The sequence below is a fragment of the Schistocerca serialis genome, chromosome 3 (genome assembly GCF_023864345.2).
Source record: "Schistocerca serialis cubense isolate TAMUIC-IGC-003099 chromosome 3, iqSchSeri2.2, whole genome shotgun sequence".
NCBI classification, from domain to species: domain Eukaryota; kingdom Metazoa; phylum Arthropoda; class Insecta; order Orthoptera; family Acrididae; genus Schistocerca; species Schistocerca serialis.
The window spans coordinates 378,588,767-378,606,214 of NC_064640.1; the positions used below are offsets into that span (position 1 = coordinate 378,588,767).

Consider the following 17,448-nt stretch of genomic DNA (forward strand, 5'->3'; position numbering starts at 1 on the left):
TAGACTTCCAGAAGGCATTTGATACCGTACCTCACAAGCGGCTTGAAATCAAACTGCGTGTCTATGGAATATCGTCTCAGTTATGCGACTGGATTCGTGATTTCCTGTCATAGCGGTCACAGCTCGTAGTAATTGACACAAAGTCATCGAGTAAAACAGAAGTGACGTTTGACGTTCCCAAGGTAGTGTTACAGGCACTCTGCTGTTCCTTGTCTATATAAACGATTTAGGAGACAATCTGAGTAGCCGTCTTAGATTGTTTGCAGATGATGCTGTCGTGTATCGTCTAGTAATGTCATTAGAAGATCTACGCAAATTGCAAAACGATTTAGAAAAGATATCTGTGTGGTGCGAAAACTGGCAATTTACCCTAAATAATGAAAAGTGTGAGGTCATACATATGGGTGCTACAAGCATTCCGTTAAACTTCGGGTGCAGGATAAATCAGTCAAATCTAAAAGCCGTAAATTCAACTAAGTACCTAGGAATCTCAGTTACGAACAACTTAAATTGGAAAGAACACATAGAAAATGTCGTGGGGAAACCGAACGAAAGACTACTTTTTATTGGCAGAACACTTAGAAGATTCAACAGACCTACAGTACTAAAGAGACTGTCAACACTACGCTTGTCCGTCCTCTTTCGGAGTACTGCAACGCTTTGTAGGATCCTTACCAGATAAGATTAACGGAGTACGTCGAGGAAGTTCAAAGAGGGGCAGCACGTTTTGTATTATCGAGAAATAGTGGAGAGAGTGTCACGGACATGATACAGCATTTGGGGTGGACATCATTAAACTACAAGCGTTTCTCGTTGCGGCGGGATCTTCTCGCGAAATTTTAATCATCAACTTTATCCTCAGAATGCAAAAGTGTTTTGTTGACATCGACCTACATAGAGAGAAACAGTCATCATAATAAAATATGGGAAATCAGAGCTCTCACGGAAAGATATAGGTGTTCGTTTTTTCTGCGCGCTGTTCGAGAGTGGGATAATAGAACCTTCTGCCAGGCACTTAAGTGTGATATGCAGAGTAGCCATGTAGGTGCAGATGTAGATGTAGATGCTACTCAGGTGACATTCAGTGACTGATACTCATTGCATAATGATTGACCCCTGACTTGGAGCTCACATTGTAGTTACTCTGTGTGACGAACACCGATGTGTTGTACCTTGCCGGAATTTTGGAAATGCCTAGTTTTATTTGGTGTATGAATACTACAATTTAGTTGAAATTCGGTTAACATGAGCGACAGTATTTAAGAAAAAGCGTGCTTTTTCGAGAGTTTTATGGTAAGCGTCAACTTTGGGAGTCATAGGAGTCAGACAGTAATTAGGAGGAAAATTTTCTTTGCACAGTTTAAAGGTGCAACTATTCTCAGCTTGCAGGCGAATTTTTGTTGCTTTACTGTTAGTCATTTTGACCTAACAATTGTGGATGTATATTACCGCACTCCGCCTAACGGTGATATGTATTAACAAAGATGAAAAGTGTAAATGCAAGCTCTGTTGTTACCTTTCGCAACTGTTATATTTTTTTGCACACAAACCTACCTAATGCGCTAATGTCACACCTTTAATTTATTTGCTTTTGTGTTTTTATGCTCCGCGTGTTTGCATATGTCCTGTTGCCGGATCTCTGAAAATTATTCCCATTTCACTGTTCATTGTTGCAGTGTTTACATCGGGGCTTTCCGTCAGATAGAAAACAATCGTCCACCCATTTGTTGTTATTAACTCTCGTGAGACAGTCATCATAACATAATCTCTTGTCTTTTATGTGTGTTAAACCATGCAGCAGTTACGAAACTGTGAAAAGCCCATGGGCATTGTGCACGTGATTACATTGAGGCTGAAGAGGGACATGGTGCGAGCTGTTCCGTATCACAGCCATTAAAGAGATCTTCCGAATTTTTCGGTATTATTGAAAGTACTGTGAGGCCAGTTTTGAGAGAATATAGAGAAACTCCATGTTTTCTATCACCACAAAAGAGTGCTGGCAGGCGACAGATACACAGGAAGTCATAAGAAGAGAAAACCTACAACTTCTATGTAGAAAAGTAGTTTCCAACTGTAGCAGCCGTATTGGAAAAGTTTAAGACTAAAGTGGAAGACTTTCCTGATATGAGTGAAACAACTTACTGGCGTGCTGTTCGGAAGTTGGGGTTTATATACAAAAAGTTTTAAAAAACTGTACTGGTTAAAAATAACCGGATAGCGGGAAAATGATAAGAGTTCTTGCGGAAAATAAGACACTTGCTAAACTGTGTTGTGCAAATAATTCCAGAAAGTTTAGATGACAGAAATAAAAAATGCCTTACGGATCTACAGTCTGGAACCGCGCGACCGCTACGGTCGCAGGTTCGAATCCTGCTTCGGGCATGGATGTGTGTGATGTCCTTAGGTTAGTTAGGTTTAAGTAGATCTAAGTCTAGGGGACTGATGACCTCAGATGTTAAGTCCCATACTGCTTAGAGACATTTGAACCATTTTTTGCATTAACACTTCAACATCACGTGTTTACATTATTCCAAAACAAAACAGAGCCCAGCAGACAATACGTACAGGACAGTACTGATGCATTACAACAGCGGCTCGATGTGGTGACCATCAGTGTTGTTACAGACATAGTAACTACGAAGCATGTTCTGGTGCACACTCTTCATCCCACCTGGTGTCCCTTTAATTTCTAGTTCCGTGGCTATGCCAGCAGATCTTCCTCTGTCTCTACAGGAGTATCCTAAATTAAACTTTGCATACGACGTAGTACACGTCATCTTGTCTACCCTATTCCATATCACGACAAGCAACTCAGACCTCTCTCTTTCCCTCAGCGGACGTGGACGCGTTACACATCTGAACTGAACCTGTCGAAGAACGGAAACGGTACGTCTCCGAAGATGGGTTCCTTTTCAAAATACGCTGAAGAGCCAAAGAAACTGCTACACCTGCCTAATGTCGCGAGCGCGCAGAAGTGCGGCAGTACAAAGTGATATGGACTCGACTAATGTCTGAAGTAGTGCTGGAGAGAATTGACGCCATGAATCCTGCAGGGCTGTCCATAAATCCGTTAAGAGTACTAGGGGGTGGAGATCTCTTCTGAACAGCACGTTCCAAGGCATCCCAGATATGCTCAATAATGTTCATGTCTGGGTAGGTTGGTGGTCAACGGAAGTGTTTAAACTCAGAAGTGTGTTCCTGGAACCACCCTGTAGCAATTCTGGACGTGTGGGGTGTCGCATTGTTCTGCTGGAATTGTCCAAGTCCATCGGAATGGACATGAATGGATGCAGGTGATCAGACAGGATGCTTACGTACGTGTCAGCTGTCAGAGTCGCAGCTAGACGTATTAGGTGTCCTACATAACTCCAACTGCATACGCCCCACACCATTACAGAGCCTCCACCAGCTTGAACAGTCGCCTTCTGACATGCACGGTCTATGGATCCATGAGGTTATCTCCATACCCGTACACGTCCATCCACTCGACACAATTTGAAACGAGACTCGTCCGACCAGGCAACGTTTCCAGTCATCAACAGTCCAATGTCGGTGTTGACGGGCCCAGACGGGGCGAAAAGCTTTGTGTCGTGCAGTCATTAAAGGTACACGAGTGGGTCTTCGGCGCCGAAAGCCCATTTCGGTGATGTTTCGTTGAATGGCTTGCAAGATGATACTTGTTGATGGCCCAGCATAGAAATCTGCAGCAATTTGTGGAAGGGTTGCACTTCTGTCACGTTGAACATTTCTCTTCAGTCGTCGTTGGTCCCGTTCTTGCAGGATCTTTTACCGGCCGCAGCGATGTCGGAGATTTCACGTTTTACAGGATTCCTGATATTCACGGTACACTCGTGAAATGGTCGCACAGGAAAATCCCCACTTCATCGCCACGTCGGGGATGCAGTGTCCCATCGCTCGAGCGCCGACTATAACACCACGTTCAAACTCACTTAAATATTGATAACCTGCGATTGCAGCAGCAGTAACCAATCAACAACCGCGCCAGACACTTGTTGTCACATATAGGCACTGCCGGCCGCAGCACCGTATTCAGCCTGTTTACATATGTCTGTATTTGAATACGCATGTCTATACCAGTTTCTTTGACGCTTCAGTTTATTGTTTAGTCACTCCGCCCTTCAAGTCCCACAAGTTTGTAACGGGATTTCCGAACATACTGTATATTGCAGCTACTGACGGAATTGCTTTACGAACTCTTAACTGGCAAACACGGGGTGTATTCATTAGTATTACATACGATGTAACCAACAAAAGCTCAAGTTATATACCGATGCTTTCTCTTCCGCAGTAACTACAGCGATAAGCTCAATCTCAGCGTCTTTCATTTAACTTCATAGCGCTGAAACGGCTAATCAGAAAATAACGAAACTCCTCCTGCAAGTAGAACATGGTTGTATCTTTAAACTGAGTAAAGGAAATTCGTCTCGTAATTACGGTATGACTTCTATGACTACTCAAAGCTGACACTTGCCAAAAATGCTCGAAAAAGCACGGTTTCACGTAAATATTACCACGTATGTCGCTCCCATTTCAAATACGTTCGCAGCCACTGAGCTTTCCTGTCTGGCCAATTCTACTGTTCTAATTCTCTACTGGCGACACAACGCAATACTCCCAGCCTCCCTTTATAGTTTCGAATCCGCGACTCGTGACATCTAGCGAGCGATTCCGCTTTACGTAGGTTCGCTGGTTGATTCGGGGAAGAGGACCAAACAGCGAGGTCAACAGTCCCATCAGACTACGGAAGGATAGGGAAGGAAGTCAGCCGTACTTTGCGCAGGAACTATCCTGACATTTAAATGAAGCGATTTAGGAAAATCAAATGAGTGTGAAATCTTATGGGACTTAACTGCTAACGTCATCAGTCCCTAAGCTTACACACTACTTAACCTAAATTAACCTAAGGACAAACACACACACCCATGCCTGAGGGAGGACTCGAACCTCCGCCGGGATCAGCCGCACAGTCCATGACTGCAGCGCCTTAAACCGCTCAGCTAATCCCGCGCGGCCGAAGCGATTTAGGAAAAACACGGAAAATTTAAATCAGGATGGCCGGACTGGTGTTTGAACACTTGTCCTCCCGGATGCTAGTGCAGTGTGCTAAACACTACGCCACCTCGATCGATTATTACGTAGGAAGTGTCTGGATACTTTTGACCGGGTATTGTACTTGTAGCTGGGCCAGCACTATTGTTAAATTTATTCGGATTGCCTCTTACGAATAACAAGTATCTGTATCACAAACTGGAATAAAATTTTTGAACCACTACCTATTTAGACTGTGTATGCACAGGAACTGATCAAGGTGTCCCTGCTTTTGTTGAGGGAAGAGTAAGGTAAGGTAAATAATCTTCCAGGTCTTTTTTATTTGTTTACTTATATGCAACATGCGCCAGTACAATATTTGTCATACTACATGTGTGTATTGTGTGTGTATGTGTGTGTGTGTGTGTGTGTGTGTGTGTGTGTGGACTGTAGTGTAATGTTTGTGTTGAATGATGATGAAAGAAGGGAGAGGGTGAAACCCGGTGCAGTTCGTAGGCTATTCCTCGTGAAAAGCACCAAGGGGGCCGTCAAGCTTAACGTCTCCATCCGACAGACCGACCACCATCAATTGTGTCACATGCCCTCACTTGATGAGACACTGCGGAGGGGTTTGGTATTAAAACCATGACATTGGCGCAAAGTCTGGTGATCAGAAACTATACGTTGCCACCTCTCATTCCCTTGCCGACCAAATACAGGCAGTGAAAATTTTTTTCTGCCAACAGCATTCGAACCGCTTCATCCGCGGATCGAGCGCCAGCGCACAAATGTGCGTTACCGATCCCGAGCACGGAGACGGATTTTTCCACGCCTTCCTCTTCTTTCGAATTATCCTCATACAGAACTCGCCATTTGAGACGCTAGCGTGTACAAACGGTCTCCAAATTGCGGAGTCTCTGAGACTGCGACTGCTCTGAGACTGAGACTGCTACGTCGATAGATCCCTACCCGTTTACGAACACGTGCCTGGCACTCATGGCTCATACAGCCATGTGTAGCCCGAAATATTCGTTTCTGACTATTCGTTCCTGATAATCCAGATACTCTCTTTAAGATGCTCTATCATGTATAAAATTTTGACCTAAAAGTGGGGGACACGCTATATAATAAGACAGATGACGTAACATATTTTAGTTTTCCATAATCGTCGTTCTCAGGTAGTTCTCTAGTGACTTTTGCTTTCGCTTGTGAGTCATAGGCATTTCCAGGCTATGATAAGCGCAGTTCGTGTTTTTTCATATTTGCATGACTGAAAAAAACAATTTATGGCTTTCGCTGGGAAGCGTTGCAGAATTATTGTTGATGTTGGTTTTAGAGACTTGAACTACCCTGATTACGAGTTGCAATCACAATTATGCTCAAATTTTGAATACAATACATTAGTATGGTAGGCTAGTGAAGGCACTGAACTAACAATGCGTAAAATAACGCTTCAGTGAAAAGCTACCGTATCTATTTCGTTCACTTTCCGTATCTTCAGTTTTGAAGTACTGGAAGACAAGATACAGTTGCTTGAAAACGACGTGTCAGTTATCAGTATTTTAAAATGTCGCGCCTGTGACAGGGACTGGTCTGTTTAGCGAGGACTACCTTGCGCTTATCGTCAGTCAATTCACTGCGTGCCGGGTTTCCTTGCAGCCGAATTCTGTTGCGCTTATCGTCAGTCAATTGTTTTCACTGCGTGCCGGGTTTCCTTGCAGCCGAATTCTGGCCCCGGGGCAGTGCTCCCGTAGTGTGGCAGCACTGCGTCGCACCTACTACACGTTGTAGGCTACCGGTGCGGTCAGTTGTCGTCTGTCACAAGATGATGAATGCGGTTGTAATAGCCCTGCTTGCAGGCACTTGCGCTGCCTATCACTACGAAGTAAAAAGATTCACCGTACCGGTATGAAATCACATGCAATCAATAAGTTTCGCTAACACTGTTCGCGTTACTGTACTGATCTGTAATGTGAATTATTTACTATCCTAACCTCTTTTCTGTCTGCCTTTTGCACTCGGATCAAATATGTATGTCAGCTGATTCTTTGCAACAGTTCTAACTGTTCTATCCTTACCTGTATGAATTTTACCTTTGTTAAAGAAAAGAAATGCATACATTATCAAGTACTTATTCATTTATGAAGAGGTTGACAAGGATGATTGAGTTTGTCTAAGCGTTTATTACATATAGTAAACTGGTAGTGCTAAACCACGAGTTGTAGCTTATTGTCTTGTGCGCATGTCACATGATTGTGTGTTTTACAAGAAAACCATTGTGAGTGTTACCAACATAACGTGATGTGGGATGAAGTCCATGCGTAAATCGAATATTATAAAACATTTTTGCGAGCTGCTAATAATATAGAAACTTCCAAAAATATGTTCTGATAAATCCCTTCAGCATTTCATCGAACTTTTGATGGTCGAGCTTCATACCGTTACTGATGCCTTTTTTACACAGACTCGATTAATTTTCTTCTGTTTCCCATCGATGCGAAGTTTACTGATTTTAAGATATATGTGTGTCAGCAATGAATCTGACACTATTTCCCGCGTTAGTGCAATGCAATGCTTCAATTTTTTTCTCTCCACACTTATTTTTCCAGTAACTTGAACTAGTAAGTTATCTATAATTTTCAAACATTGAGAGGCAAGATAAATTTTAACTAAGTACTCTTAAAACTCAGTCCAGAAGACAGCCCGGAATTCCGAGGGCGAACACAAAGTAACGAGAAACGATTAAGATGGTAACTAGATACAGGCTTTCGAAAATTGATGGGTGAAGCAATGTGCAAAAACTGTTGAACATTCTGAAAGGACAGATGTTCCTCAACAACTAGTGGATTTTCAGTTCCTCTATGTTGATACTGCCGTAATAGCAATATTGCCGCTACTGAATATCGAAATCCAGTGGAACCGAATGAAAGATTAAAGGTACAGTAAGAGAATGTTGATCCTCACGGAGGTGGCGTTGTATGATGTTATGCAGCGGAGTAATTTTTGTGTCATGCATTAGTACAGAATTAAATCAAAGCAGACAATGCAAATTGGTAAGGGCGCGTAGCCTACACCTACAGAGGACCAAGGGGACATTCGTCTAGCAATGTTTTCTCTGCCAAGGGCTGGGTGTTTGTGTTGTCCTCATCGTTTCATCATCATCATCATCATCATTATTCGTGACAGTGGATAGACTGGCTTGAATAACAATTGGACTCGTCAAAAATTGGGACTTGGTAAGGGCGCTGATGACCGCGCAGTTGAGCGCCCCACAAACCAAACATCATCATCATCCTCTAGCAATGTCCGCCCTTAAAAGTGCGTGGTACGTCGACACGGTAGCTCAGTGTGTTCCGTCAGAGGGCTAGCTGCCGTCTGCAGGAAAGAAAACTGAGTGAAGTTCTTCCAATTCATATACGGCATACGGCAAACCAGTGCATAACAGTAGTTGCAACCAAGACTGTTTTTAACCACAACTGAGTGAAGTATTCAACGATGAACTTGAAGGGGGTGTCAAGTGACGTCCACCCAGACCAAATTCCGAGAACGCTGAGGAGAAAAAAAAAAGGGTCAGCGCGTCAGACTGGCATGCAGCAGGGCGGGTTTCGATTGTGGGTCTGGTCGGACAATTTTCTCCACTCGGGGACTAAGTGTTGTATTATCCTCATCATCATTTCATCATTATTGACGCGCAAATCACATAGTGTGGCGTCAACTGAATAGACTTGAAATTCGGCGGTCGAACTTCCCCAGATGGGGACTCCCGGCCATCATTGCCATACGATAAATTCATTTCATCTAGTGAATGATCGCCATCGACGACATTCCCACATTACATGCGATATTGCAGAGAGGATTACGATATAACCCAGACAGTGGCTTACAAACTGGTGTTCAGGAACTGTATGCCACCACTGCTTGTTCCCCGTGGCAGTCAAGTAGGTACTACTGATGATTTTTTTTTTTTTTCCGCGAAGATTCGAATTAGGCTCATTAGGGCCGACAACTCTGAATGGACAGGGTTCTCAAATTGCTTGCGTGTTGTTCACAATGGTATCAGTAACTGTTTAGCTAAAACAAGTGGATATTTTCATGTGTGTGTTTCTTGCACAGTGTGGTTCAAATGACTCTGAGCACTATGGGACTTAACATCTGAGGTCATCAGTCCCCTAGAACTTAGAACTACTTAAACCTAACTAACCTAAGGATATCACACACATCCATGCCCGAGGCAGGATTCGATCCTGCGACCGCAGTGGTCGCGCGGTTCCAGACTGAAGTGCCTAGAACCGCTCAGCCACTCCGGCCGGCTTGCACAGTGTGACAAGTTAATGTACAGGGTTCAAGCCCCTGACGATCCTTCTCACTTTTTAAGTTAACGAACCAGTCAGAGTCATTTGTGCCTGCGAAAAAATTTCAAACTACACTGTGGTAGGTATTGCGCACTGAACTGCAGGTCCTGTTAATAATTAACTGGCTGAGTAAATCAGCACTCAGTCCTCAAGTAGGTGAAAGTTAAGGACATGTTATTTCCAAGAGGACCACACTTAGTAGATCAGTGTGGTGCGTTAAACCAACTCACAATTTGAAGCCTATCTTTACTTATTCCTCATTCAGTCAGCGACACTGTTTTCAAATTGACTGATACAACGGTGTTGCTAATCTGGTTGGCCAGATATTCATTCTTAGGAATCTCCATACTCAATGCATGATGTATCGTGGATTAGATATTATGATCATATTAGTAAATTGCATATGAAAACTTCAGAGAGGACTACTCAAAATGCCAAACTGAAAGACTATACATCACATACCTAGTATCCAATAGCCTTGCCATGTTGGAAACGCTGGTTCCCACCCGACCATTGAAGTTTAGCAATGTCGGGCCCAAATAGTATTTGGATGGGTGACCACCTGACACACCAGGTGCTGCTGATTGAGTGTCTCTGAAGTGATGTCTTTTTGGAAGTCTTGCACCAGGCCATTGCTCCATACAACATTTTTATCATTATATAACCTAGTAAAAGACAATATTCAGTAGAGATAGAATACAAGTTGAAGAAAATCATCCATGAACTTTTCAAACGAAACATCCCCATATTCCCAGAATGAGATTTTCACTCTGCAGCGGAGTGTGCGCTGATACGAAACTTCCTGGCAGATTAAAACTGTGTGCCCGACCGAGACTCGAACTCGGGACCTTTGCCTTTCGCGGGCAAGTGCTCCCCATATTGCCGTAAGTGACTGAGGGAAGTTACAGAAAATTTTAATACAGATAGCTGGATGGTAAACTAAACCACTCTCCTTACTTGACCACTGCACAGTCTTAGTTGCAGGTTAGTTTTTCTGCTAATTATTGCCTTACTGCCAACATAAAATCATCTGAGATGAATTTCACAGTGCCATTGCTGGTAATAAGGTCTATGAAATAATTACTGGCAATCACCTGTTGAAACACAATTATAATTTACTGTTGTTGTAAAATTATTACAATATAAGTTTGATGATCATGTTGTTCTACATGCCTTAATTACAATTATAATGAACCACCACTGGCTGCGGCCAGCCCAAAATCATTTTTCCACACAAGCTATTTATCATTGGTGCCACCCCCTGCCCCCCTCTTCCTTCATAGACTTTCACCCATGTCAGTTTTTGTTACTAATTGGGATATGCACAGTATACAAACCTTGGACTTGGCCACCAGTCTCAGCTTGGCGCCCCAAGCAGCTGCTACTAATTGCATTCATCCTATATAGGAATTTTGCAGTTGTGGTGCTTCTGGCAACCCACTCAGCATTGTGCTCCAAGCAGCAGCTTGTCGCTTGTGCCTCAAACAGGCCATGGTTAGAGCATTATACAGAAAGGAAAGAAAAGAAAATTTTCTTGTCTAATATGATGGGACATATATATGTTGGGATACAGCTCTGGTGGCATGTTTTAATATGTGATGGCATATCAAAGAATTGTTACCAATTCTGTTTAGGCAGTTATGTACATAATGTCAGTCATATGTTGTCTACTTGGTTTAACACACACAATGTTTTTATTTTATGATTTATTGCATGATAAATATACAGCTCCTTGGGGCTCATGCCATCTGTGGAACCTCATTCTCTTGCACTCCCTTCCCCTTTTATTCCTTACGGCTCTAGTTCCTTTGACCTGTTTGGATGTAAACTGCTGCTATGCAGATGTAATGGTCCTGCTCCTCTCCAGGGGTAAAACTTGTCTCTGTCTTCCTGTTTCTTTTACCCTCTTAAAACTTTTGCAAATTTGCCTCTCCACCCATATCTTTCACTTCTGCTTCTTTTAATATGTGTCTTATTGTTTGTTCTCCAAATTCTCATTTGGGTCACAATCTTTCTGCTTGTTCTCTTTTGTTCTGTATCTTTTCTCCCTGACTCAATACAGATTCTGTACTTAATCCAAAAAAATTTGTTTCAAGGTAAACTTCTTGGAAGCCACAAGAGAAAATCATGGAACCTGTATTGATAATATAGTAACAAATTATAAATTTGATGATGCAAGGAAGCTATGTGTAGACTTATGACTTTCAGACCACTCTTCTCTGTTTATTGAAACAACTAATGCAAATTAACCAAGCACTAAAAAACTTATAGCAAAAGACATTTTACTACTGAAAATTTGAAATTGTTCTGCTGTAAATAAGAAGAGGTGGTGTGGCAAGTTCAAGATGATATTCCTATCTGTGTGTATTTTAATGCATTTTTAGAAAAAAATGTTCATGTATTTAAGTAAATATTTCAACTTAGAGTACGCCACACAAAAGTTTGAAGTAAACTAAAGTGTATCATTCTTGGAGTAAAACTGTCCATTGGAAAAAAAGACAACTGCACAAGGAATGGAAATACAACAAAGACCCTGTTTTCATTAATTGTGTTAAATAGTACAAAAGCATATTTAAAAGGACAGTGAAAGCAGCAAAAGAAATTGTTAACAATAAATTCGTCTTGGCTCCTGGACACAAATCAAAGGGATTGTGGCCTGTCATAAAATCAGAACTGGGAATTAGAGCTGACAGCAAAGATATTTCCAAAATTAAGAAGGGAAATAAAATGGTAACAAATCCTGGTCAATTGTCAGAATCATTCAATTTGTTATAAATGTAGCAAAACCAGATGTCGATGTAGATGCTTATACAGAAAAAGTACATTTAGGTCAGAGGACAGAAGAATACTTAAACAAATTTGACAAAATTTCAGCCAAAGATATAGAGAAAACTATATTACAGCTAAAAAAAAAAAAAAGGAAGAAAAAACAAAGGAAAAAAAAGAACAGAAATTCTACAGGCTGGAGTGGCATACCACCTAAATAGTTGAAGCAGCTGTCAAGATAATAGCTCACCCCTTTTGCTAAATAACTGATAAATCACTTGAAGAAGTTCACTTTCCAGATGCCCGTCTGCCTGCTTAGCTGAGTGGTTACATGTTTGCCTTCCCTGCTGCGGGCCCGGTTTCAATTCCCAGACAGGTTGGAGATTTTCTCCACTCGTAGACTGGGTGTTGTGTTGTCTTAATCATCACTGACATGCAAGTCTCCCAGTGTGCCATTGTCTGAAATAAAACTTGCAACTCGGCAGCTGAACTTCCCCGGATGGAGCATCCTGGCCAACAGTGCCACATGATGATTTCATTTCCAGATGCCACAAAGTACTCAGAGGTAAAACCTTTATCTAAAAAAGGCTCAAGAGAAGATATGGGGAATTACTTCCCAGTCTCTATTTTTCAAAAACATTTGAAAAAGCGATGGTAATGCAAATTAAAATATATATATATACAGGGTGTTTCAAAAATGACCGGTATATTTGAAACGGCAATAAAAACTAAACGAACAGCGATAGAAATACACCGTTTGTTGCAATATGCTTGGGACAACAGTACATTTTCAGGCGGACAAACTTTCGAAATTACAGTAGTTACAATTTTCAACAACAGATGGGGCTGCAAGTGATGTGAAAGATATAGAGGACAACACAGTCTGTGGGTGCGCCATTCTGTACGTCGTCTTTCTGCTGTAAGCGTGTGCTGTTCACAACGTGCAAGTGTGCTGTAGACAACATGGTTTATTCCTTAGAACAGAGGATTTTTCTGGTGTTGGAATTCCACCGCCTAGAACACAGTGTTGTTGCAACAAGACGAAGTTTTCAACGGAGGTTTAATGTAACCAAAGGACCGAAAAGCGATACAATAAAGGATCTGTTTGAAAAATTTCAACGGACTGGGAACATGACGGATGAACGTGCTGGAAAGGTAGGGCGACCGCTTACGGCAACCACAGAGGGCAACGCGCAGCTAGTGCAGCAGGTGATCCAACAGCGGCCTCGGGTTTCCGTTCGCCGTGTTGCAGCTGCGATCCAAATGACGCCAACGTCACGTATCGTCTCATGCGCCAGAGTTTACACCTCTATCCATCAAAATTCAAACGCGGCAACCCCTCAGCGCCGCTACCATTGCTGCATGAGAGACATTCGCTAACGATATAGTGCACAGGATTGATGACAGCGATATGCATGTGGGCAGCATTTGGTTTACGGACGAAGCTTATTTTTACCTGGACGGCTTCGTCAATAAACAGAACTGGCGCATATGGGGAACCGAAAAGCCCCATGTTGCAGTCCCATCGTCCCTGCATCCTCAAGAAGTACTGGTCTGGGCCGCCATTTGTTCCAAAGGAATCATTGGCCCATTTTTCAGATCCGAAACGATTACTGCATCATGCTATCTGGACATTCTTCGTGAATTTGTGGCGGTACAAACTGCCTTAGACGACACTGCAAACACCTCGTGGTTTATGCAAGATGGTGCCCGGCCACATCACACGGCCGACGTCTTTAATTTCCTGAATGAATATTTCGATGATCGTGTGATTGCTTTGGGCTATCCGAAACATACAGGAGGCGGCGTGGATTGGCCTCCCTATTCGCCAGACATGAACCCCTGTGACTTCTTTCTGTGGGGACACTTGAAAGACCAGGTGTACCGCCAGAATCCAGAAACAATTGAACAGCTGAAGCAGTACATCTCATCTGCATGTGAAGCCATTCCGCCAGACACGTTGTCAAAGGTTTCGGGTAATTTCATTCAGAGACTATGCCATATTATTGCTACGCATGGTGGATATGTGGAAAATATCGTACTATAGAGTTTCCCAGACCGCAGCGCCATCTGTTGTTGAAAATTGTAACTACTGTAATTTCGAAAGTTTGTCTGCCTGAAAATGTACTGTTGTCCCAAGCATATTGCAACAAACGGTGTATTTCTATCACTGCTCGTTTAGTTTTTATTGCCGTTTCAAATATACCGGTCATTTTTGAAACACCCTGTATATAGAAAATCAAACATAAGTTCAGAAAATCAATATGGCTTTCAAAAAGGCAAAAGCACAATGGCAGTCATTAATGTGTTTGTAAAAAATATCAGTTCTGCCTTAGACAAGTCTAGAAAAGTTGCAGGATTATTCTGTGATCTCACAAAAGCATTTGATTGTGTAAACCATCACTTGTTCCTGTATAAAATGGAAAGATCCGGAGTTGGAGGTTGCGCTTTAGAGTGCTTTAGGGCATTCTCACAAACAGAAAATGAAGCACAGTTGTATCATCAAGCAAGGGAAATTCCTTCTCTCAATGGATTATTTCACAAGGTGTTCCACAAGATTCAATTATGGGTCCAATGTCATTTCTACTTAATACGTACAACTTGCCCCTAAACATATATTCACACTCAGTTTTATTCACCAATTATACTTCTGGCCTTGTTGAAAGCAATGACTTGGAACAAATTCCCTTAACTGTCACAATTCTACCAGATAGTTTAGAAAATTAATTCCAGCTAAATGGATTGAAATTGAATTTTTGTGAATACACATATACTGCAATTTAAAACTAGACTGTAAGGTAAAAGAAACCCACATTAATCATAGAAACCAAGAACTGAAAGAATTGGGCTTTGTTAATTTTTTAGGAATGCATCTGGATCTAATTGTATCCTGGTCTTCACACAAATCAATTAAACAGCCTGACCCCTGCAATGAAGATTCTGTCATATTCAACTAGCATGGAGATGGGAAAAGTAGTTTACCACAGCTATTTTGAACCATTTATAAGGGGAGGCATTATTTTTTGGGGTAACACAAGCAAAATGATCATAATATTTAAATTACAAAAATCATTTGTTAGAAATATGTATAATGCAAAACAAAACAAATACAGTCACCCCAAGTTATTCATAGACAATAATTTTAAACATTGATATAACACTAGGAACAAGGGCAATTTCATGCTTCCCACTCACAGATTAAAGCTATATGCATAAACCTAAGAATACATGGACATGAAAATTTACATAATTTTCAAAAAGAAACAAATCCACAGCTTGGAACTAGGGCACCTGAAACAAAAGCTACAAAAGTTGTTAGTACAGAAATTCTATTATTCCTTAGAAGAATAGTGATACTGTGAAAATCTGAGCAAGAAATCAAATGGTTGATGCATTTTGTTAATTAAGCTTAGCAGTTTTATGTCAAATAAACGACTGTAATAGTTATGTTCTTTATACTAAAGCTACTCAACAGTTCATTTCTGATGTTAATGGTTCCCTGCCATAATCATTTTATTTTTCTGTCCAGAAATTTCTGGATTATAAGAATCTTTTTAGCTGAGCTTCTACAACTATGTTTTGCCATTCCCCTGTTTCACTTGATTATGTTTCTGGATTCTTATGAGTGTTTTATTCTGCATCATTATTTCATAATACAATTGCTTTCTGTGCCTTTACAGGTTGATCATTTCAGTTTTGCTAATTCAGACACATTCACAATACGTTACTTAGTGAACAATTCATACTGGGACCAGAAACGAGGATCCATATTCTTCTACACTGGAAATGAAGGTGACATTGAAATGTTTGCAAACAACTCGGTGAGTTCAGTATAAGTAATTTTTGAAACAGAATTTCATAGTACACACACTTATTCCAACCACAAAAACATTGTATGTATCTGGATAGAGAGAAACCAAAATACTTAACAAAATGGTGATAGTTAAAATGATGATTACAGTATTAAGATACACCATAAAAGAAAGATACTTCTTAAAAGAAATATTAAAACTCAAGTTTCCAGCTGTTATTCTAAAGTATTCAGAGTGTCTAACATGCCATAGGGAGAGAAAATGACTCAGAATCAGTTAATTGTAGAATGCCAGTCATAAGGAAGTACATGATACCAGTGGCACACAATACTTTTACTTGTATTCCCTCTTACTAATTTTAAACTGGACACACACACACACACACACACACACACACACACACACACACACACACACACACACACACACTCAGAGAGAGAGAGAGAGGGGGGGGGGGGGGGAGAGAGAGAGAGAGAGAGAGAGAGAGAGAGAGAGAGAGAATATCTCTGTCCTTTCCTCGTGCTGCAGCCTTATACAGTAGACAGTTATTTGTAATAAATAAAATTTAAAAAATAGCAAATAAAGCTTTAATTGTGTCTCACTTGTGTACTCAGCAAATCCAGTAGTATATAATACCAATACCAATCCTCACATGATTTGAGGAAGGTTTCAGAACAAAGTTATGCTTGTGCTTGGCAATACAGAATAGTGGAAGATGTACTGAACAGCCTTCATGTGCCATATTTCCTAAACAGATACTTTCCTTTTAGTAGTAATAAGAGTTCATTTGTAGCACAAGTGCAAAGTGGCACATGAACTAGGAATGTAATCAGAAACTGAAGTAAAAGATGCCATCTAATTTTTGTCACAGGGAAGTTCTTGTTTCAGAGAGACTCAATTTGTTATTGACTGTTTGCCACCATGGTCTAGGACAGGTAGTGTGTCTTACTGTGCCCATTCTTCTTAAATGTAATGTTTAGATGTTTTTGGAAGACATACCTATTCTGGAAGTATGGGGGCTTTGTATGCAAGTCTGTTGGTTGTACTGTATTTCTGTGCCAGATAATGACAGCCGGAGACATGTTCATACATATGGGATTTTGTGGGCTGTCTTTGAATTCTACATTCATCTAATCCACTATTCTTTTGTTTAATCAGAAAGTCAGTAAATGGTAGTTGTCCATATTTTTCTTGATCAATGGTGAACCTGATCTTAGACTGTGTATGGTTAAGATAATCTAAAAACTTATTGAGTTCCTCTTGCACCAGTGGCCACAGTACAAACATATGATCTATAAACAAACAGGTCAGTTTCAGTGGAAATGACTGCCGTCAAAATGGTTTCTATTGGCAACCACAGATAATGAAGCTAATGAAGCTCAATTTGTTGATAATATGCACCATTGAATAGAAAATAGATGGATGTTAACACATTTTTGAAGAGATCGGTAATATATATTCCATTCAGT

The 17,448-nt window shown here is 41.1% G+C and overlaps 1 protein-coding gene across 1 annotated transcript in view; it reads left to right on the plus strand.

Moving 5' to 3' along the window:
- Positions 1-6,762: 6,762 nt before the first annotated feature.
- The window catches only part of LOC126470209 (lysosomal Pro-X carboxypeptidase), a 59,162-nt gene continuing 48,476 nt past the window's right edge, over positions 6,763-17,448 (plus strand). The window contains 2 exon segments of the mRNA XM_050097885.1: positions 6,763-6,955; positions 15,848-15,988. Coding sequence (XP_049953842.1) covers positions 6,875-6,955; positions 15,848-15,988 — 222 coding nt within the window. The 5' untranslated portion in view covers positions 6,763-6,874.